This window comes from Paroedura picta, chromosome 2, assembly GCF_049243985.1.
Source record: "Paroedura picta isolate Pp20150507F chromosome 2, Ppicta_v3.0, whole genome shotgun sequence".
Classification (NCBI taxonomy): domain Eukaryota; kingdom Metazoa; phylum Chordata; class Lepidosauria; order Squamata; family Gekkonidae; genus Paroedura; species Paroedura picta.
This window is the reverse complement of record NC_135370.1, coordinates 28,859,653-28,882,229: the sequence shown is the minus strand read 5'-3', so window position 1 is coordinate 28,882,229 and position 22,577 is coordinate 28,859,653. Positions and strand designations below refer to the sequence as shown.

Below are 22,577 nucleotides of genomic sequence, written 5' to 3'. Positions count from 1 at the left end.
GGTAGTCAACCTGTGGTCCTCCAGATGTTCATGGACTCCAATTCCCATGAGCCCCTGCCAGCAAACACTGGCAGGGGCTCATGGGAATTGGAGCCCATGAACATCTGGAGGACCACAGGTTGACTACCCCTGCTCTTCAGGATCCAACCCTGCAGTTCTGTGTCTGAACTGAACCAGTGTGATCAGGACGTATGCACAAGTGGGGGCCCCACAAGACTCACAGGCCTCCTGCTGCTCAACCTCCAGGCCCTACTTCCTACCCCTGAGACTAGCTGCCAACTTCCTCCTCCTCTGCCCAAGCCCGCAGCAGCGGCTGGTGTCCACTGCCACCAGGCCAAGAGTGGCTGCCAGCATCCACCACCATCACTGACCCGGAACAGCTCCCTAAGTATGTTGTTTGCATTTTTGCAGACAATGCAACTGTATTTGGGGTCAATGCAATTGTATTTGCATCTGATTGTTTTGTTTTTAATACATGGCCCTAATCCACGTATTTAGGTATCTGCAAATGGGAGCCACACATTGCTATTGAACATACAGATGTTCCATCCCTCAGTGGATTTCAAAGGCCAAGCAAGCTGTTCTGTTAAGGATCACATATGTAGGGTAATTTATTACACGGTCCCATTTTATCTTCACAATAATGCTATGAGACAGTGAGCTTTGGGCCTGAAAGCCAAACTGCCTAGAATACTGAACTTCCAGGATAAGAACCCTGGATTTATTATTTGGCTCTCAAAAATACAATGGCCTTGGGGGAGGGGGTGTGCATAGGTAAACTCTTCCCTACTGTCAAAATAAAGGAGTCAGTCACCCAGAGAGTTTCCAGGGCAGAGAACAGATGCGAACTTGGGTCTTTCAGAGCCCCCCTCGTTGCTCTAACCACTACACCACACTACTAGATTAATTAAAATACATATTCCACCTCAATAGTCTCTGGGTTGGCAAAAAGAAGAAAAAGCAATGGAACCCAAATGTTAAAAAACTCAAAGCAGTCCATTAAATACCATAACAGCCAATGTAGTGTAGTGGTTAAGAGTATTTGAGAGATCTGAGTTTGAAGGCTCTCACTGGCTGACCTTGGGCCAAGACACCCTCTCAGCCTAACCTACCTCAAAAGGTCGTTGTCAGGACAACATGGAAGAGAGGAGAATAATGTAAATGCCTTTGAGCCCCCACTGGGGAACAAGGAAGGTACAAAAAAATTAAATAATCAAATATTCAAACTTTCTCAATCCGAGTTTTGTGATTAGGGTTTCTTGACAGTCCTGGTAAGGTTTCCCAAATGGGTGCGAGTTAATTGTCTTCATACATACATACATACATACATACATACATACATACATACATACAAGGTAAAGGTATCCCCTGTGCAAGCACCGAGTCATGTCTGACCCTTGGGGTGACACCCTCTAGTGTTTTCATGGCAGACTCAATACAGGGTGGTTTGTCAGAGCCTTCCCCAGTCATTACCATTTACCCCCAGCAAGCTGGGTACTCATTTTACCGACCTCGGAAGGATGGAAGGCTGAGTCAACCTTGAGCCAGCTGCTGGGATCGAACTCCCAGCCTCATGGTCAGAGCTTCAGACAGCATGTCGGCTGCCTTACCACCCTGCGCCATTAGAGGCTCTTTTACATATATATATTCATACATATAAATGGTCATATCACTTGATAAATGTTTAAAAATTTATATGTACATATATACATATAATTTTTTAAACATTTATCAAGTGATATGACCATATATGAACAAGAAGAAGAGTTGGTTCTTATATGCCGCTTTCCTGTGCCTGAAGGAATCTCAAAGTGGCTTACATTTGCCTTCCCCTTCCTCTCCCCGCAACGGACACCCTGTGAGGTGGGTGAGGCTGAGAGAGCCCTGATATCACTGCTCGGTCAGAACAGCTTTATTAGTGCTGTGGTGAGCCCAAGGTCACCCAGCTGGCTGCATGTGAGGGAGTGGGGAATCAAACCCTCCCACCCATCCCAAAATGGCCAATGATGAGCCTGGAGGGGGCTGGAAGGGGTGGGGCGTGTACACAGCTATGCTTCTGAACTATATTATGCACAATCACAGCACTTCTGGGGTTTCTTGAAACCTGAAGAATGTTGCGAGGGTTTCTCAATGGAAAAGAAGTAGAGAAAGGCTACATTAAGTCTATCACAGAGTCTTCTCTATTGGCACATTGAGCCAGAACCAAAATACAGGAAAATCTTAACTTGTTTACCACAGTCCAGCCTTCTGTCGAGTAACTTGACACCACCGCCGGAAAGGGCCTGTCACGTGCTGCTACCACCTCCCGTACTTCCGGTGGTCAGCCACATGGAATGAAACCTCAGCCGAGGGCCTTGAGATAAAGGAAGGAGACCATCCTTCAAGGTTGCCTGGGCTCAGGCTGCTTGAGGCTTTAAAGTCCACAAAACAACCAGGAGCCCCTGTGCTCTAATCAAACTCCCCCTGGCAACATTTTTGTACCAGATGCTTTTCAAAGGCAAAGGCAACCCTCCACGGAAAACACCTTGCCAAAGATCAATCCACAAATGGTATGATCATGTTAAGTTACTGTTGTGATAATGTCATTACTGTTATTGCTGTTATCACCTGTTACCCTATGTTATCTGTATCTTTTCTTGTTCCCTGTAAACCGCCCCGAGCCTTTGGGGAGGGCGGCATATAAATATAAATATAAATATAAATATAAATATAAATATAAATATAAATATAAATATAAATATAAATATAAATATAAATATAAATATAAATATAAATATAAATATAAATATAAATATAAATATAAATATAAATATAAATATAAATATAAATATAAATATAAATATAAATATAAATATATGACTTAGATGTACCGTATTTGCCGGCATATAAGACGACCCCCCCCCAACATTTCCACTCAAAATACAGTACTATGGGCCATTATGGGCAGCTATGTCTATCCCAACTGAAGTGCACCCGGCGTATAGGACGACCCCCCCCCCACTTGGAGGCATGTTTTTCAGGGGGGGGAAGTAGTCTTATACGCCAGCAAATACTGTAAGTCACTGGGACCAGATCATTCTGGCCAAGGAATGGGCATGGCTGGTTTTCAAAAGGACATGCTGCCACCTCAGCAACGGAGGCTGACAAACTGTGAACCTTTGGGAAGAGACTGTAGAGGTAATGCATATCTAACTGTACTGCTGTTTGCTAAGAACTGAATTCCATGAGACAAGATCCGTTCAGAAGAGGAAGAAGAAGGAGGAGGAAGAAGAAGAGGAAGAAGAAGCCATTCAGTAGATTTATGTTTGATGTGAATACCCCATTCAGAGTCTAGTGGCCCAAGGTAGCAACTGACTGTCCTTGAAAAGAATTCCTTCTCAACGCCCAAAATAGCACAAAACTTCACATTACAATAGAGGTATTAATGCAACTGCCTCCAGCAGGTAAGCCGAAACAAAGGGACCAGGACTGAAATTCACAAGCCCCGTCCTCCCCACAACAGTTCAATACTAATAAAAAATCCATGCAGAAAAATCCGCATTTGTTTGCAATGCAGTCCTGTTAACTAAAAAGCAATACTGTCAAACTTCCCCCATCTCAGCTGTTCTTGAGTGTGAGAACTTGGCCCGGCTGTTCTCCAGCCAAAGGGCCACTTAGCTTCACCACTTCAATAAATCTATTTCACAATCCTAATCTCTCTACAGAGCCTCTTGTGGCGCAGAGTGGTAAGGCAGCCGTCTGAAAGCTTTGCCCATAAGGCTGGGAGTTCAATTTCAGCAGCCGGCTCAAGGTTGACTCAGCCTTCCATCCTTCCGAGGTCGGTAAAATGAGTACCCAGCTAGCTGGGGGGGAGGGGGGGAAACGGTACGGTAATGACTGGGGAAGGCACTGGCAAACCACCCCGTATTGAGTCTGCCATGAAAACGCTAGAGGACGTCACCCCAAGGGTCAGACATGACTCGGTGCTTGCACAGGGGAGACCTTTACCTACCTTTAATCTCTCTACACTGCTTCTGAGATGCTGGAGGCAGTAGGGGAGAGGAGGAAAAGGGTTGTTTTTTATATGCCACTTTTCACTACCTGAGTCTCAAAGCATCTTATAATCCTCTCTCCAGAGCCAGGGGGCATCCTGTTGTTGGCCATCCAGAGGAACTGAAGAAGAGTTGATGTTTATACCCCACTTTTCACTGCCCAAAGGAGTCTCAAAGCGGCTTACAATCGCCTCTTCCCACAACAGGCACCCTGTGAGGAAGGTGGGCTTGAGAGAGCTCTGACAAGAACTGCTTTGTGAGAACAGCTCTGACAGGACTGTGATGAGCCCAAGGTCACCCAGGTGGTTGCATGTAGAAGAGAATCAAACATCACTCTCCAGATTAGAAGCCATCACTCAATTACTACACCAAGATAGGTTCTTGCTACTGAACGGCGAGGTCATGCAACAAGGAGGCTGCAGGAATCTTGGTTGGCCAACGCAGGGCCCAGGCAGACCCTTAATGCAATTGATGCGCTTCCTAAGAACACCTCTCAATCAGATGAAAGCTGCCTCCTGAACTAATTTACAAGATGAGTTGTGCGCAACATGCCCTGACGTTGATTCTCTACACCAGGGGTAGTCATGCTGGCAGGGGCTCCTGGGAATTGTAGTCCATGGACATCTGGAGGGCCGCAGTTTGACTACCCCTGCTCTACACACACACACACACACACCGGTTCTGTGCAAATCTATATGATTACTCATTCTTTTGAGCTAAGTCAATTGAACCGGTCAGGAGATGTATATCATCTCCCATCATCTTAATGGCATTCTTATTGTTTGTATCAGTTGTCTATCCCTACAGGTTTTTAAAAAAATGTCTAACATTTCAGAATTAACTATTAGCCTGAGCATCAGGTCAGCATTTATGAAGCATCTGAAAATATCCTTAATACATCTTCAGAGTAGGGGGTGGATAACGGTTAATCTGGCTGTATCAGCTCGCCGGAGGTTTTTCACCTGGGCTGCGGATTTGTTTCCAAAGATAATGATCTTTGCTGCAGGGAGGCTGAATAGTTCTGGGAAGCATTGCTTCTGGTGAGCAAAAATTAAGTTCATGAAAGCATGCCCAAACCATGTGATAGCCCACTGCATCTTTCCTCAACCTTTTTACCCTTGAGAAACCCCTGAAACAGTCTTCAGGCTTTGAGAAACCCCAGAAGTGGTGCGATTGTGCAGAATCTGGTTGGGGAAGCATCGCTGTGTCCCCGCCCACCCAAGACCCCTCCCCTTTCCAACCCCCTCCAGGGCCATCATTGGCCATTTCAGGGGAGGCAGGTCAACATGACCATATATGGTCGTATCACTCGATGAATGTTTAATAATTTTTTAAATATATATATAAAAAATTAATGAACTCCCACTCATTCAGGAAGCCGTCCCAACGCCATTAAGAAAGCTACCCCGTTGGGCAAGAAATGTAGGCAACAAAGGTTCCGGGTTCCCCCTACGTTTAACTCACTGGTGGTTCTGGGCACTTGAGGCCAGACTTGTTTTCAAATGAGTTAATACCCAGAATAGAAATGTTTTGTTCTGCTTCTAGAAAGTGAATTTGTAGTCTTATGGAGGAGGGTGTGAAGAGGGAGGGGGAGAGATGATTCCTACGCAGTGACTGGAATACGGGTTTATTTTTATTTTTTAAGCTCAGCATTCAGAATGTCATCATGTTCCCACCCGGTGAAAGAAAGCGTTCATGGGTTTCGCGTTGGAGCCATTCAAAGAAACTATTGTGTGCCTTGCGGTCCTCGGTAATAGGTAACTCAGGGGCAATTCGACAGAAACGACTTCTCTTTCGGGTCGTCAATGCGGCCGCTTCTAAATGGCTGCAGGCCCTTGCCAAGCCCCGCTCAGTGCCGAACTGTTTCCCAAGGCACTTTTGGAAAGCCGGCCTGCCCTGCCAGGAGAGGCGTTTGCAAACGCTTTCAATATGGGACATTCACGGCCTCGGCTCCTAATTTGGGACTCGAAAACCACTTGCGCTGAAGCTTTCCCAGCAGGTATCGGCCCAGCACAGCTGTAACAACAGTCTGCCTCTGTCTACAGACAAACGTGGGGAGCAGCGAGGTTTGGAATGGCTGGGGCTTGAAGAGCAGATGTCAAAATACAAGGCCAAGGGGGAAGGAACGCAAGAGCTAGAATTAGCCCGAGGGAGGCTAAGAAAACGGCGCTGTTCAAGAGGGGGAGGCAGGCAAAGAAACCAGGGACGTTTTTGACAGAGGGGGACCTTTGAAAAGGGTCAGAACCAAAGATGCCGGTGCAGGACCAGTGGCAGACTTATCTGGAGCTAATCAGAATTGCTAACCCAAGAGGGAAGGGGGAGATCCGTCATCAAAAAAGCAGAGTCGCTCCGGAGTTAAGGAGACAAACGTCTTCTGCTTTGTCCTTTTTGGATAGTCTCCCGCGTAAACTATCACACAACTGCATCAATAATACCGGAATGCCTTTATTGATGGATCGGTTGGAATTTTTTGGCTGCCCCTCTCTCTCAATAGTCTCGGGACAGCTAGCAACATTAAAAAAAACACAACAATTATAAAATCCTTGACAATTAACTAATCAGCTTCAAAACCTGCTGCATCGCTATTCCCAAAGCACCTGGGATCAAGCAGATCGAAGGCTTCGGTTACCTACCCAGGCTCAGATGGTGGGAATAAGAGATGGGGGGAGGCAGTCTGATGACCTTGGCCTCAACCATGTGTCCTGTGGAAGACCGCCATTTTGCAGGCCCTTGGGAACTTTGGTAGTTCCAGAAGGAACTGGATCTCTCCTGACAGCTCATTCCATTAGCCTGCAGCCAGGGCTGGAAAGGCCTTGGCTCAGGTGGAGTCCTGGCGCACTCCTCTGGGGCCAGAGACCACCAGCAGGTTGGAGTTGGCTGAGTAAAGCAGCGGTCCCCAACTGTTTTCTGGTTGAGGAACACCTCCGGGGGTGGGGGACAGCTGGCGACCCGGGCCTAGCGAGCTTCTCGCTGCGGGGGGGGGGGGGAGAGGCAGGTGCATCTGCCAGCGGTCTGGTACTGAGGCCTTTGTGGCCTGGTACCGGGCCGCGGACCGGAGGTTGACGACCCCTGGAGTATAGTGCTCTTCAGGGGGTGTTCTCAAAGAGGCAGTCTCTCAGATATGCAGGTCCCAGATGGTGTAAAGCAGCAGTTCTCAACCTCAGGGGCATGAACCCTCGGGGGGGGGGGGTTCAATGACCCTTTTCCCCAGGGGTCACCACTGCTGCTGCACCACCACCTTCCTAATGGCACAAGGGTTGTGCAATCATGGAAGCCTGAGGCAGCCAGCGCCACGACGCGGAGGAGATAGGCACCAGTGCCGGCGGCGTACCAGCCTCTGCCCACACGCAGATACAGAGCTCTGTACCTCCGGGCATGTGCCAGCTGGCGCACCAGTGCTCCCCCTCCTCTCCATACCACTGGCTACCTTGGGCTTCCGTGAGCACCAGCGCACCAAAGCGCGCAACCCTACAACCTCCTTTGGGTCGCCGCACCATCGCCACACCACCTCGGCCTCCCAAAGGTGTCATGTCATCAGGTAGGTTGAGAACCACTGGTGTAAAGCCTTAAAGGTTAGAACCAGCACTTTAAACCTGATCAGGAATTTGACTGGCAGACAGTGCAGCTTCTAAATGACAGGTCAAATGTGGGTTCTCCACGGAGTCCTTATAAAGACCTGGGCAGTGTTCCGGACCAGTTGTGATTTCCAGATGAGGGTTAGGGGTAGGCACGTGTTAGCCTGGAGGTGACCGTGGCATGGATCATTGAAGCTAAGCTTTCTGGGGCCGCTCCTCAAACATTAAAACTTGTGTCTGCGCGATGCTCACGTGAACCCAGAGATTCGGGATGCATTTCGCCAAGAGTGGTTCCTGCATCCATGCTGGTTTTTGCCTTTTTTTTTAAATCCTAAATTGCAGCTGGCCTATGGCGACCCCATAATGGTTTCAAGGCAAGAGGCATTTGTCACTGCTTGCCTCCGTGTCCTGACCTTGCTGGTCCTCGAGGGTCTACCATGCAAGCCCTGACCAGGGCTGAATGGCTTAGCTTCCGAGACAGGATGAGAGCGGGGTAGGCCAGGCCCTCCAGGTCAGGGCTCTGCTGAATTGCAGACTGCTTAAAAAAATATCTCAGGGCCTTCCCGGACATGGTTTGGTAGACATTTTGTTCCCTTCAAAGCAGCTACCCGAGACTGCCGTTGTCTTCGGGAAAGGCTGGGGGATGGGTGGTTAAGCCTTTCCTCGAGTACTAAGGCCTCGATCCAAAACCCTTCTCTGAAATGGCTATAAACTGGGAAAGGGATTTACTATGATCTCTGCAAGCTACAAATGTTTATTGTAAACCACCCTGAGCTGTAAGGGAGAGCAATATAGATGTAATAAATAAATACATACATAGATGTACAGATGCTTCAGCCCCATCCAATCCACACATAGAAGAAGAATTGGTTTTTCTGCCCCACTTTTCACTACGAACAAGAACAAGAAGAACACGAAGAACACGAAGACGATGAAGAAGAGTTGGTTCTTATATGCCACTTTTCTCTACCCGAAGGAAGGAGTCTCAAAGCGGCTTACAATCTCCTTCCCATTCCTCTCCCCACAACAGCGCCGACTTCTAATCTGGTGAGACAGGTTCGATTCCCCATTCCTCCCCCATATGCAGCCAGCTGGGTGACCTTGGGCTCACCACAGCACCGATAAAGCTGTTCCGACCAAGCAGTGATATCAGGGCTCTCTTAGCCTTACCTCCCTCACGGGGTGTCTGTTGTGGGGAGAGGAAGAGGAAGGCGACCGTAAGCCGCTTTGAGACTCCTTCAGGTAGAGAAAAGTGGCATATAAGAACCAACTCTCCTTCTTCTTATGACTAAAAGGGGTTATTTGATCCCTGGGACTTCCAGTCCAAAGCTCTAACCACCTCATCACACTGCTTCACCTGAGGTGGCCAGTGGTTACTGCTCCTGTCCCAAGACAGGGGAGCCCTGTGGCAAAGTTCTTGGGGCGCTGGACGAGGATCTGGGAAGCCCAGGGATCAAATCCCCAAGCAGCATGGATGCACACTGGGTGACTTGAGGCCAGTTGTGCCCTCTCAGCCTAACCAACCTCAAAGAGTTGTTGCGAGGATAACACAGAGGAATGTCTGAAGCTGCTGTAGGGAGAAAGAATCGAATGAATGAATGAATGAATGAATGAATGAATGAATGAATGAATGAATGAATGAATGAATGAATGAATGAATGAATGAATGAATGAATGGAGACAGGAAGAGGAAAGGCACCCCATCAGCTACATTCTTATTAAGCCGGCACTATGGCCACCGAGGGAAAGGGGCAACCTGATTTATCCTCCTTTCTCCATCACAGCACTGCCAGGGCCAGATCACTGGCCAAGGAGTCAGGTGCGCGGCCGGATCGGAAGGAACCAGGTCCCCCAAGTTGCTGCCCAGGCTTAAACTTAATACAGAACTGTGCCTTGAGCTACCCTGGTGCTGCTCCCGGGCACACCCTCTTCTTTGCCCTACGACTCACAGTCCTTTCTCCCAAGCCACAGGGTACAACATGGCCAAAAAGGCTTTAGAAAAAACTGAAAAGACCAAAGGGTCTCTTTGCAGATGTTTTCCTTACCAGAGAACTCTGCACTGGCGGCTCAGCTCTGCATAGCATCTGGGCATCGTTTCTTTAAATGAGAGGGTGGGGGGGGTTGTTTGCAGGGGGATTACGTTTCCAGCAAGATCCTATCATTAGGAATTCCTTCCTCCCCCAAAGCCAGAATTGCCCTATGGAGAGAAGAACTTGTATAACAGGGCAATCCTAAATAGAGCTGCACCTCTCTAAATCCACCGAAATTAGCAGGTTCCAAAGAGTGTGGCTCTGTTGAGAATCACACTGTTTCTTGATCAGTGTTTTCGCAGCGCTCAAGTTATTCCCACTTACAAGTAACATGACTCTCCTGCACCCTTCTCCCATGCACCCGCTTCTTCTGGCGTTCAGAACTTTTAAATCTGAGGGTTCCGATTTCCCTACAAGAATTTTGAGATTTAGAGGAGGAGGAGATGGGGAGAATCTGGTTGCTGATTGCATTACACAATGTATAACAGTCCTCAATTTGATTCAAGTGGGTAGCTGTGTTGGTTTGAAGCAGCACAACAAAACAAAATCAGAGTCCAGTGGCGCCTTTAAGACCAACAAAGACTTATTCGTGAGCTTTCGAGTGCAAGCACTCTGAGGACTCTGATTAAGACCAAGATTTATTCGTGAGCTTTCGAGGGCAAGCACCCTTCTTCAGACTAAGAGTGCTTGCACTCGAAAGCTCACGCCTTGAATAAATCTTTGTTGGTCTTAAAGGTGCCACTGGAGTCTGGTTTTGTTTTGGAGTCCTCAATTTGGTTTGCATAACTTTTTTTCTCTCGTCTGTTTTCTTTCTTCCTAAACTAAAAAGACAAAAGACAAAAAAAGGGAACGTTTTCTCCTGCAGCAAAGCCCCTTCCTCCCTGATTTCTTCTTTCTCCCAGGGCTGCAAACCTTTCGACTTCATCCAACGATTTGAAAAAGAGAGAAATCTTTCTCCCTGCTGCTCTGCCCACCCACACTACAAAGGATAAGGGACACGGAGCTGCTGGCCTTTGGCAAGAGCACAGGTAGATTTAGGCTGGAGCCATGAACATGCAAATGTCTGACTTCTCCCCTCTCCCCACTCACCCTTTTGGACTTTAAAAAAGCAACTGGGGGAGGCCACAGAGGTGGGGAGGATTAAACTCTTTCCCTGCTTGTTTGTTGCAAACAGTTCTATGTAAACCGCCCTGAGCCTTCGGGGGATGGCGGCATATAAATATGAATAAATAAAAATAAATCAATAAATAAAATAAAATACCATGGCTTGATTCAGATGTGTAGCCATGTTGGTCTGAAGTACAAGGTGATCAAAAGATATATATATTTACAATACTATTTTTGCGTTCTATGCGTTCTATCAAAATTTTTGTTGCTCCATATAGACCAAATTTTAATCAAGAAACCCCCCCCCTGGTCAATCTGGTCACCTTACGTAGCACAATAAAATCAGAGTCCAGTGGCACCTTTAAGACCAACAAAGATTTATTCAAGGGGTGAGCTTTCGAGTGCAAGCACTCTTCCTCAGAGTAAGAACTCCACCTTTTACCATGTTACCAAATCCAGGAAATCAAATCTTCAGCTGTTTGAGCACCACAAGAGGAACGAGGGAAGCCATGCTGTATTCTGTTGCGTTTGTGGTTCTACCGAGGACCGAGCTTGAGGTCTCAGGCAGGGTCAGAGCAGGCAATATAACTAACCGATGTGTGGCCAGATCTCGCCAGCCGGATCCAGTCATTTTAAACTGAAACTGACCAATAGCACACATGGGCGGGAAGATCTTTTGTCGACTAATGTATATAAGTTGCGGTTTTGTAGGGGTTTGTTGGGTCAGTTTCAGTTCTTCTTGTACCATGCCAGGATCTTAAGAGAGCTCAGGTCACTTCCAGTGTCGGTGTCCACCCCCCTGAACCCACGGATTTAACTGCTTGGATCCCATGGGTGCAAAAAGGAAAGGGTGATTGTCAGCAACCCTCTCTCTGTTCAGAGACCTCTCATCGCTCAGTTATTCCTAGGGCATCTCCAAGATGTAGTACTGGGGAGAATGGAGGACTCCATGGGAAGGAGAAGACTTTAAAAAAAAAAACCCAAAGCATCCCATGTAAATGAATCCAGCCCCCACTACTGCCTTTTCTGGGGCAAAAAAGGGGAAGGAACATGCATGGATGTTTATCATTTCACTGGATCCTCAAACCTGGTTACGAAACGCCACCTTTGGATTCAATATGCTTTGGGATACTAAAAGAACTGCCAACCTCCAGGTAGCACCTGAAAAATTCCTGCTGCTCCAGATGACCAAGGTCAATTCCCCTGGAGAACACGGCTGCTTTGGAGGGAGGCATCTATGACGTTATACCCTGCTGAGTTCTTTCTCCAAAGGCTCCCACCCCCAAATCACCAAGTGTCTCCCAACCCAGAGCTGGCAACTCCGGATGCAAACTCTAATTCAACCTTTCTCAACTTTTTTTCCTTTGAGAAACCCCTGAAACATTCTCCAGGCTTCAAGAAACCCCAGAAGTGGCACAATCGTGCAGAATGTGGTTGGGAAGCAGAGCTGTGTTCATACCCCACCTGGGGGCCTCTCTCCTTCCCATCACCTCCAGGCCCATCACTGGCTATTTGGGGAGGGGGTAAGTGGGTCAACGTGACCATGGATGGTCCTATCATCCGCTAAATGTTTAACAAATTTAAAACATATATGGATTGCACAATAAGAATAACAATCAATAATGTTATTATTAATTATTGGTTGGTTTCATTAGACGATAGACGATAGACAGACACATATATATTAATTGATTATGTACATATTTAATTACCTCCCACCCACTCAGGAAATCCTTCCAGGACTATCAAAAGCAAACCTGTGTTTCACAAAACCCTGGTCGAGAAAGCTTGTTCTACTTGGTCAAATGCAAACAGGATCTTGCACCTAGATCCCCTATAGCGGGGGTCGTCAACTCCCGGTCAGCGGCCGGGCCACAAAGGCCTCGGTACTGGGCTGCCAGCGGACGCAAACACGCATGGGTGGCAGCTCTGCGCATGCGCGTTTGCATGGAGCTGCTACAAGTGTGCATTTGCGCCCCTTCAGTGGGGCGCAAACGAGCATGCACGGCAACTCTGCGCATGCATGCTTGCGTGGCACCGCCGTGCATGTGTGCTTGCACCTGCCCGTAGCTGGTGGTCAGGGCGGTGTGGTCAGGGCGGTGTGCACATGCGGCAGCGCTGTGCAAACGTGCATGCGCAGAACAGTCGTGCATGCATGCTTGCACCTGCCCGTAGGTGCAAACATGCATGCACGACTGTTCTGCGCATGCACGTTTGCACAGCGCTGCCGCATGTGCACACCGCCCTGACCACCAGCTCTCCCCCACCCCGGAAGCAGTCCTCAACCAGGAAAAGGTTGGGGACCGCTGCTCTATAGTGCCCTGACTTCCAATGACTTTTTCGGTGGATTTGTAGCAAGCAAAAATGAAGGGGAAACACTGGATGCGAAAGGAGAACATGAAATATGAGAGCGTTGTGGCTGAAGACTATGCTAATATCAGACTGCTAGGTTCTTAGATTCGAATGCCTCAGGCTGCTCACATTTTAGTAATGTTCTACCCATCAGGTTTTTAACCTTTCTGAGAAGCTCAGAGGAGTGTGCATGGTTCTCCCCTCCTCCCTTTCCTCTCCACAATGGCCCTGCGAGGTAGCCTAGTCTGAAAAAAAATGCCTGATGCAAATCAAACTTTGTGGCTGAATGGGGATTTGAACCCAGTTCTCTCCGGCTACGCAATATGGGCTGGTCCCAGAAACGGGGAAGGGGCTTCTGCATGAGAGGAAGTCAGCTTATAAGTCTTTCCCCTAATAATTGATGTTTCGAGTGCACAAAGGGGGGGGGGGGGACAGCATTCTCAGAACAGCATTCAATGACAGCCTCCAGTCTCAATGGGGATTGCCCCAGTCTAATTCCACCCCTTGTTTCTTTCAGTGAGGCTGAGTAAAGGCAGCAAGTAGGGAGAGATACAGCAGGCAAGGGATTTTCGTGGACTTGGCTAGCAGACAGGTACTAACAAGTCCTTAGGAAAACTTAGAGGTTTGCAACCACCAGGAAAACCAGCTGTGCCTGGTGGAAAGTATCCCATGGGGTTTTCAAGGAAAGAGATGAGCAGAAGTGGTTTGCCATTGCTCATTAACACAGGAAGCCCTACTCAATGGCCATGTGGAGCCACACAGGGTCATGGGCAGCCCAGGGCCAAATCAGAAGAAGAAAAGTTGTTTTTTATATCTTACTTTTCACTGACAGTCCCCTTCCCATCTCCTCCCCCACAACGGACACCCTGTAAGGTATATGAGGCTGAGAGAGCTCCGACAGGACTGCTTGGTCAGGACAGCACTATCAGGTCTGCGACTAGCCCAAGGTGTGCATGTGGAGGAATGGGGAATCAAACCCAGCTGGCCAGATTAGGAGCCGCCGCTCTTAATCACTTGACCACACTGGTTTTAAGGTTTTAGCAGTTATATTCTGCTCAGGATGCGAGCTGCCTCACTAAATAGCGGCATATAAGAACCAACTCTTCTTCTTCTTCAAATAGGAGGGGAGGGGAATGAGGGGGAACACTCGTGGTTAGCCATCCAAGTGCTAAACAAGGCCAATACCACTTCCAAGATCTGATGAGATTGGGCTGACCTGGGCCACACACATCAAAGCACACAGCCACTTTGAGGAGCATCCCTCCCTTTATTTAAAACCAACCAACCAAGGCTATTTTCCAAAGCATCCAATAAGAAATCTAGAGCACAAACCTTGTTAAAGAATAGATTCAGGTGGGTAGCCTGTTTGGTCTGAAGCAGCAGAACATAGTTTGAGCACAGTGGTACTTTTTAAGACCAACAAAGTTTTATTCAAGGGGTAAGCTTTTATGAGAGCACACACATCCTGAGATGCAAACAATATCGTACCCCATGAATGAAACCTTTTTTGGTCTTAAAAGGTGCCACTGGACTCAAGCTTTGTTCTTATTAAAGCATGTCGCTTATTGTTGAAACTGACAGTCCAAATTAGGTGAAGAAGAAGAGTTGGTTCTTCTATGCCGCTTTTCTCTACCCGAAGGAGTCTCAAAGCGGCTTATAGTCACCTTCCCTTTCCTCTCCCCACAGCAGACACCCTGTGGGGTGGGTGAGGCTGAGAGAGCCCTGATATTCCTGCTAGAACAGCTTTATCAGTGCTGTGGCGAGCCCAACGTCATCCACCTGGCTGCATGTGGAGGCGGAGCGGGGAATCAAACACAGCTCGCCAGATTAGAAGGCTGTATCCCTAACCACTACACCAAGCTGGTTCTTGATATAGTGCAAATTGAAGAACTTTTCTGACCAGAAACTGCCTGCCTCCCTCCCTCTTTCTTTCTTCCTCTCTCTCTCTCTCTCTCTTTCTTTCTTCCTTTCTTGCTTCCTTCCTTCCTTTCTCTCTCTCTTTCTTCCTTTCTCCCTTCCTCCCTCTCTCTCTCTCTCTCTCTCTCTCTTTCTTTCTTCCTTTCGACAGAGGGGAGGATCATCCAAGGTGAAGACCTTTCTTGGGCTTTGGAGGATGTGGGCTGGCAGCCTACTAAGATGAGACAAGATGGCGGGCAGGTGGTTCATCTGCCAAGCCAGAGAGGAATGTCTCTGGCGAAAGCTCATGCTCTGAATAAATCTTTGTTGGTCTTAAAGGTGCCACTGGACTCTGATTTTATGAGTGGCAACTTGAGGAGGGGAAGGGATGTTTATGGCAGGGAGGAAAGAGGCAGGAAGGCCCTTCTCGTGGGAGAAGCCGGCTGATCTACACAGCCGCACATGGTTCGAGTTTGCAAAGATCAGAGGGGATTAGGGGAGGGAGGGGGGAGGGATCACTGAAAACGGACAAGAGAGGCTTGGAGTTTTTGTTGAGATTGCAAATCAAGGGGGTGGTTTACGGTTTCACATGAGACCTTGGGAATGGCTTGCCCCAGCCTGATTCACATTGGCCGCAGAATGGAGTGAGAACAAAGGAGGGTTGCCAACCTCCTGGCAGGGCCTGGAGATTTCCTGGAATTAGAACTGATCTATAGACTATAGTTCCCACGGAGAAAAGCGGCTGCTCTGGAGGGTGAAGTCTATGGCGTTATACCCTGCTGAGGTCCCCAAAACTCACACCCTTCATAAGATCCACCCCCCAATCTCCAGCAGTTTCCCAACTTGGAGACCGTAACCCTGGAACAAAGTGACACAATATTGTGGTGACAGAAAGGACTATACCACATTAGATCACAGGTGAAGGATTAGGGAAGTTCATGTTTCAGTCCCATGTTAAAAATTCCCTGCAGACAGAAAACAACCCCTAAGGGGAAAAGGGGTTAGAAGTGATCTTCTCACAATGTTAATTTTCCACTGGAAGGAACATTTGGAAGGGAAATCCGTCTGCCGCCGTCCAATGTGGGACCTTCCACTTCGCAACCTCAATATTCGACCTCCTCATTCGCCAGCCTGTGCCAACCGGGACTTGCATCCAAATGAAGACCATTGGCAAAAGAAGAGAGAGCCTACTCATGGCTTTCAAGGCCTCATAGTCCAGGCTCAGAGGTTTAGTTCTTTGCTTCCAGGTCCAATTCAAGGTTCTGGTATAGACCTTTAAAGCCCAGTGCTCCCTGGAGTCAGCAGAGCTGACCGCTCAACTCTCCCATTCCATTATGAGCTTTGGAACCCCACCAACCGCCTGAGGTGTTTCCTGGCTAAACCTTCTCTCTATGCTGCCCAGTTCTTTTCTGGAACATGGTCCCAGAGCATGTGCAGAGGGCACCCTCCTTGGCCTCCTTCTGGAAAAGGCTAGCCTGTTTACGCAATTCACTAGTAGAAAATGAATTTGTGGCCATTGATACCATATTTACTTGATAGGAAGAGAACCCTTATGAATGTCGTACAGAAACACACAATGGCAACACCCTCCCCTTTTAAGAAGGACATGCTGTGGAAAGAAACATAGTCTTATATTTGAATAAATACTGTAATATGTTTCCATCAATTGTTTTGTCTATTTAACCATTGGCTGTCTATTGGCCAGCATGGTGCAGCAGTTAAGAGTGGTGGTCTCCGATCTGGAGAGTCAGGTTTGATTCCCCGCTCTTCCATGTGCAGCCAGCTAGTCACAGTCCTATTAAGAGATGTTCTCACAGAGCAGTCCTGTCAGAGCTCTTTCAGCCCCACCTACCTCACAGGGCAATGGCTGCAGGGAGGGGAAGGGAAGGTGATGGATTATAAACCGCTTTGAGACTCCATTGAATAGTGAAAAGCAGGGTATAAAAACCAACTTGTCTTCTTCAGTGTTCTGTCAGAGCTCTCTCAGCTCCACCTACCTCACAGTTCTATCAGAGCTCTCTCAGCCCCACATAACTCATAGTGTGTCTGTTGGGGGGGGGGGAAGGAAGGGAAGGCGATGGCAAGCCACTCTGAGACTCCTTCAAGCAGTGAAAAGCAGGGTATAAAACCCAACTCATCTTCCAGTCATCTGCCTCCAGTCACCCAGGGAAAGGCAGCATCTGATCTCTGTGTTATAAATGAATAAATACATTTAGGAGGGGGGGTAGATCACAGAGCTCAAGACGGTAGCATCTCTCAACCTCAATGCTTGCCTCCTACACCTGCAGGGTCGGGGACCCCAAAGTAGGTCTGGAATCGATGGGGGCGCAGGTGGGTCCCCACACCAGAATGAGGCTGGAGGGGCGTGTGGAGGCACCCTAGGAGGCGCCGGGAGTCCGGACGGCAAAAAGTTGGGTCTGCAGAGGTGGGGATGGCCGTGAGGGACCCCCTCCCAGCCCTGCCTACCCGCCGTTGCCTGCCGGAGAGGAAGGGAGGGAAGCCGCGCGGGGAAGTTTCTCGCTCGCTCGCTCACTCACCGGCGCCCTCGGCGGTGACGATGGCCTCGGGGGAGATGCAGACGCCGCGGTCGTAGACGGGCAGCTCGTCGCAGGCGAGGCTGTCGGGCCAGGCGTGGCCGTACTTGACGAGGACCGGCTCGCAGCCGGCGCGGGCCCGCTGGCACACGGCCTTGCAGGGCTTGATGGGCTCGTGCTGGAAGTCGATGGTGCAGATGGGCGCGTACATGGCGCACAGGAAGAAGAGCAGGTCGGCGCTGCAGTGCACGCCCAGCAGCGCCTCGAACTGCTCGATGGCCAGCACGGCGTTGGCCTGCGTGCTGTGGTGCAGGTGGTTGGGCATCTTGGTCATGTTCCACGGCAGCGACTGGCACAGCGGGATGCGCACCGGCTCACACGCCGCGCCCCGCGCCGGAGACGCCCCGCCGGCCAGCAGCAGCCCGGCCAGAGCCACCAGCAGCCCGGCGGGCCGCGGAGCCCCCATCGCCCCGCTCCCCGGCCGCGCCCGCGACGGGGGCGCCTCAGCGGCCCGCGCCCTCCCCGGCCAGCGCGTCGGCCCCGGAGGAGTGGGGTGAGGAGACCCCTGGTGGGGTGAGGAGACCCCTGCTCCTGCCGCCCTTCCCCGGCTCACATGGGGCGAGGCCCCGCTTTGGGGAGCTGGAGTTCGCCCCAGCGGGAAGGCGAGGCGTCGGGGGACGGCGCTCGGCCACCACAAGCGCTCTGCCGCTGACTGGACGGGCGAGACCGGCTTCCCTCTCGGGCGGCTCCCTTTTCATTCGCCCACCGCCCGGCCGAGGGGGCCGCCCCGGCTCCGCCCCCTCCGGCCACAGCAGCCGCGCCTCCTCGCTCCTGGGCACCGCGGGGGGCGCGGCAGAGGACCGGCCGCTGCTGCTGCTGTCGCCGCCCCCGGCCCTTCCCAGCCCGGCCGGCGGGGTCGAGAACCGCGGGAGAAGCCCGGCTGGGTCGCCTTTACGGCGCACGAATCCCCTGAGGGGAGCGAGCTTTGGCTCGCCCCCCGCCCTGGCCCGCCTACTCGGGGTCCTCTCCCCTCCCATAGACTTCTTTCTCCCTCCAAAGAGCCCGTGTCGCTCCCCTCACACACACACACACACAAACACACACACAGTTCGACGACAAAAGTTGCCCATTGGCTCTTCTGCACGGAAAAGACTCCCATTGTCCTGCTTCGAACGCCCCTCCGCCCCTGGGCGCGAATGAACTGGGGGCGCGAGGAAGCTCTTCCCACGTGGATCCAGATGCGGTCCGTCCGCGGCGGGAAACGGAGAGCGGAGTCTCTCCTCGCCGCGGCCTGCCCACCCCCACTCCCTTTCCTTCGCTTCCCGCTGAATCTCCCTGGCAGGGCCGACTGATCGCTGCGCGCCGAGCCGGGAGAGCAGCCGTCGGCAGCGCCGGCCGAGGAGGCCACCCCACAGGAAACCCAAACCACCTCTGCCCTCTTCCCCCCCTTGAAATGCGCCTTTGTCGGCGCCCGGATCTTTCTCTCGGCTCATCGCGCCGAAGAAACGGATTACCCACCACCACCACCACCTAAATCCCACGGAGTCCAGTGGCGTTCAAGTCCCAGGAAATACGCTCCGGAGGGAACACTGATGAAATTCCTCGTAGGCAATCTGCTCAGGATTGCACATCGGTTAAATCCCATGGGTTGCGGTGCTGTTTGCCTGCTAGTATGTGGGTCATCACGCATCAGATGAGGGGCAGTTGAAGAGTGAGTGGGGAGGTCCCTCTGGGAGAAAGTGGCCCTCTAGGTTTGTGTTAAATCCCTGGGTCTAGAAACACGGAGGCACAATGTTTCAGCGCTCTGTTGGTGAGCTCACCTCACTGAACCCTAAACCCCCTGAGAGAACCCCCCCCCAAAATATATACAATCCAGAACAAAAGCACTTCCCACAGTTGGGTGCCCAATTAGTTTAAAGTGATTGGAACCCTAGTGGATCTGGCGGCATGTCCAGTCGGGAACAGCAGTTGCCTTTGAATCTACTGGATCCTGGGCTGAATCTGCACTTACTTTGTTTATTCCATTGTGGATCCTGCTGAATCCAGATCGATTTGAACTCAGGTCTCCCCCCCCCCATTGAAACAGAAAAGTGTTTTGCATGTGGAGTTCAGAAGGGGAGGGGGGAGCCAAGCACAGCCGGAGCCTCTTTCTTTTCTTGAAGGGGGGGAGGTGAGGATTGGAGACAGCAGAGGAGGGAGAGAAAAAAAAGAGGCAAATCTCTACTGACAAAAGTTAAGTCTTTTGGGAGCTTCTGCTGAGAGAAATTAGGGGCTTCCCCTTTAAGGCCAGCTTGTCACCTGGGCTGACCTTGCCAATCAGGGCTTCTCTACCACAGAGTCAGCAACAAATTAAAAGCAGCCAGAGCTCCGCATGCTTTCTCAATCCGATTCTTCAATTATTGAGGATTAAAAGCACTCTTGATATTGCAGGAGAAAGATAGGGTCACTCCGGATCAATCATGATTGTTGCAGAGGGAAGATTTAAAACGGACAAAATCAAAATGGAAATTGCATTCAGTGGAGATGGCAGGCACTGAATCGACCTGGGATTGGAATAAAAGCTCCGTACAAACTCCACCCTGGAGAGACCAGCCAGGTGTGAGCTAATCAGCAGCACAGGATTACAATCCTGTCTCGGATCTCAAGCTCCGGTCCTCAGCATACCCACATACACAATAGTATGGCAGCCCCAAGCTGAATAGAGTTTTGAAGGTCAATAGCAGCACCTCTTTTGAGGCCAGAAGCACACAGGAAGCCAGTGTATGTGGAACAACTGGTGTGATACGGTCCCTAGAACCCACTCCAGTCAATACTCAGGCCACAATATTCTGTACCAATTGTAACTTCTATACAGTCTTCAAGGGCAGCCCCACTTAAAATGCATTAAAGTAATCTAATATAGAGGTTATTAGCACCACAATATGTTTTCTGTCCAGTAAGGGCCAAAGGTGGCTCAACAGTCAAAACTGCTGATAGACACCCTGGCCACCATTGCCACCTGTTTGTTCAACAAGTTGCCTGGGTCCCCAAGTTACAAACCTGTTTTGGGGGGATGTGGCCCTATGCAGAACAGGTGATGACCTAATTCCCAGGTCAGACCTTCCTCCCCACACACACATCCCAATAGCACCTCTGATTTGTTCAGATTAAGCTTCAGCTTGTTTGACCTCATCCACTCCAGAAATGCATCCAGACACCTGTTCATGGTTTCCAGTGTCTCCCTGGAATCTGCTGGAAGCACTGTCGGCTGCACACTGGTATCCGTCAAGCCCAAATATCCCACATCTTGACATAGATGTTATCTACTGCATAAGATGCTGAACTCTCCCAACCCAGGTAAATTCTGGCCATTGTTGGGGGAGGGGGAGAGAAAGCTTAAAAGAGTTGACTCATGCATTTCAATATGCCTCCTGTGCCACATGCCAGAAGGTGGCAACCATACCCATGAGGAAGAGCCACTCATGCAGAGGGACGCAACTGGTACTCTGCAATGTTCTAGCTGATCACCGTGAATGGTGCAAGGTCCAATGGCTCTTAATTACAACTTGTAACCTGACCGTTTGTCTCCTTTGTGGCAGAAATCATTCTGTCCCGAGGGGGAAAAGATTGCGAAACCAAACAAAATTTTGCATTTGGGAGCGCAAAATGGAGGACACCAAGTAATCTAACCTGACATATAGTCTCATCTTCTCTTCTGGACATTCCTTGGTTGTAAGGGTGATGTTGAAGAGCCTGCTGGTTTATTGATGGCCCTGGAAGGTTTTCCCAAATGGGTGGGAGTTAATCAATTTTTATATATTTTTTAAATGTATTAAACATTCATTGGGTGATATGACCATATATGGTCATCAACCTGCCCCTCCTCCCAAAATGGCCAATTATGAGCCTGGAGAGGGTAGGAAGGGGAGGGGCCTGGGTGGGCATGTACACAGCTATGCTGGCCAACCATATTCTGTACCTTCTCACCACTTCTGGGATTCCCCAAAGCCTGAAGAATGTTTCAGGGCTTTCTCAATGGTCGAAAAGCTGAGAAAGGCTGCTCTAAGGGGTCTGAAAGCATGAGTGCACACAAGTTTCTATTTGGCCCTGAAACTTGGTACCATTGGCTCACCCATTTCTCTCAGCTGAATTTACCTCACAGAATTGTTGTGAGGGTAAATTGGAGGACAGCAGAATCACATATGCTACCCTGAGTTACTTGGAGGAAGGTAGGTCAACTTATACAGATGCCAACAGACAGAGATAAAATATCCCCATGGAAAACCACTGGATTTAAGAGGTCTTCACATTAACTAGGTCCTGGCCTCAGTTTCAAGAGGTGTTTCTTTCAATGTCTAAACCACTGCTAAAAAGGAATTGTATTCCTATAATTCATACAACATCACCCACAGGGTTTACTGGGCTTATAATTAAATGTACATATATGGATCAGACGTAATAAAAGAATGGACACTTTAAATTAGGGAATTAGGGAGGGGGGGCTTATGGTAATCAAGTAGAAAAGTATTTTGATGGAGCGGAATTGCTGCCTGGTTGTGGGAGGGGTGTGTGAAGTTGGTGCATGTTTTTTCATACCGGGAAAGGGGGTCTTCCACACAGGAAGAACTTGCTCTTCCAAGGGATTCTAACAATGGCTGAATCTGCACGGAGCTTTTATTACAATCCCAGGTCGCTTCAATCCCTGCCGTCTACACTGAATGCGATTTCCATTTTGATTTTGGGCGATTTAAATTTTCCCTCTGCAATAAGCAAGATTGATCCAGAGTGATCCTACCTTTCCCCTCAGTATCCTGGAGTGGATATGACCCTCAATATTTGAAAAATCGGCATGAGTAAAGGTGCAGCTCTCTGCTTGTCCCAAACTAACTAGGTGCCTGGAGCCTGTAGAAAAGCCCTGATTGGCCAGGGCGTCAGTTCAAAGGCTTCCTCGTTCCCAGGCTGCAAAGTTTCCCTTAAAGGGGAAGCCCTAACTTCTTTCAGCAGAGGCTCCGGAAGCCCTAACTTCTCTCATCAGAGATTTTTCTCTTGGATTTATTCCCCCTCCTCTGCTGT

The 22,577-nt window shown here is 49.6% G+C and overlaps 1 protein-coding gene across 2 annotated transcripts in view; it reads right to left on the bottom strand.

The window, feature by feature from the left end:
- The window catches only part of FRZB (frizzled related protein), a 58,270-nt gene extending 39,783 nt beyond the window's left edge, over positions 1-18,487 (bottom strand). Inside the window, exon 1 of one of the 2 annotated variants that reach the window (XM_077319533.1) lies at positions 17,529-18,487. In XM_077319533.1, the coding sequence (XP_077175648.1) occupies positions 17,529-17,991 (463 nt within the window). In that variant the 5' untranslated portion in view covers positions 17,992-18,487. The remainder of the gene's footprint in view (positions 1-17,528) is intronic. The other variant, XM_077319532.1, reaches the window with a different exon arrangement.
- Between the last annotated feature and the right edge of the window lie 4,090 nt (positions 18,488-22,577).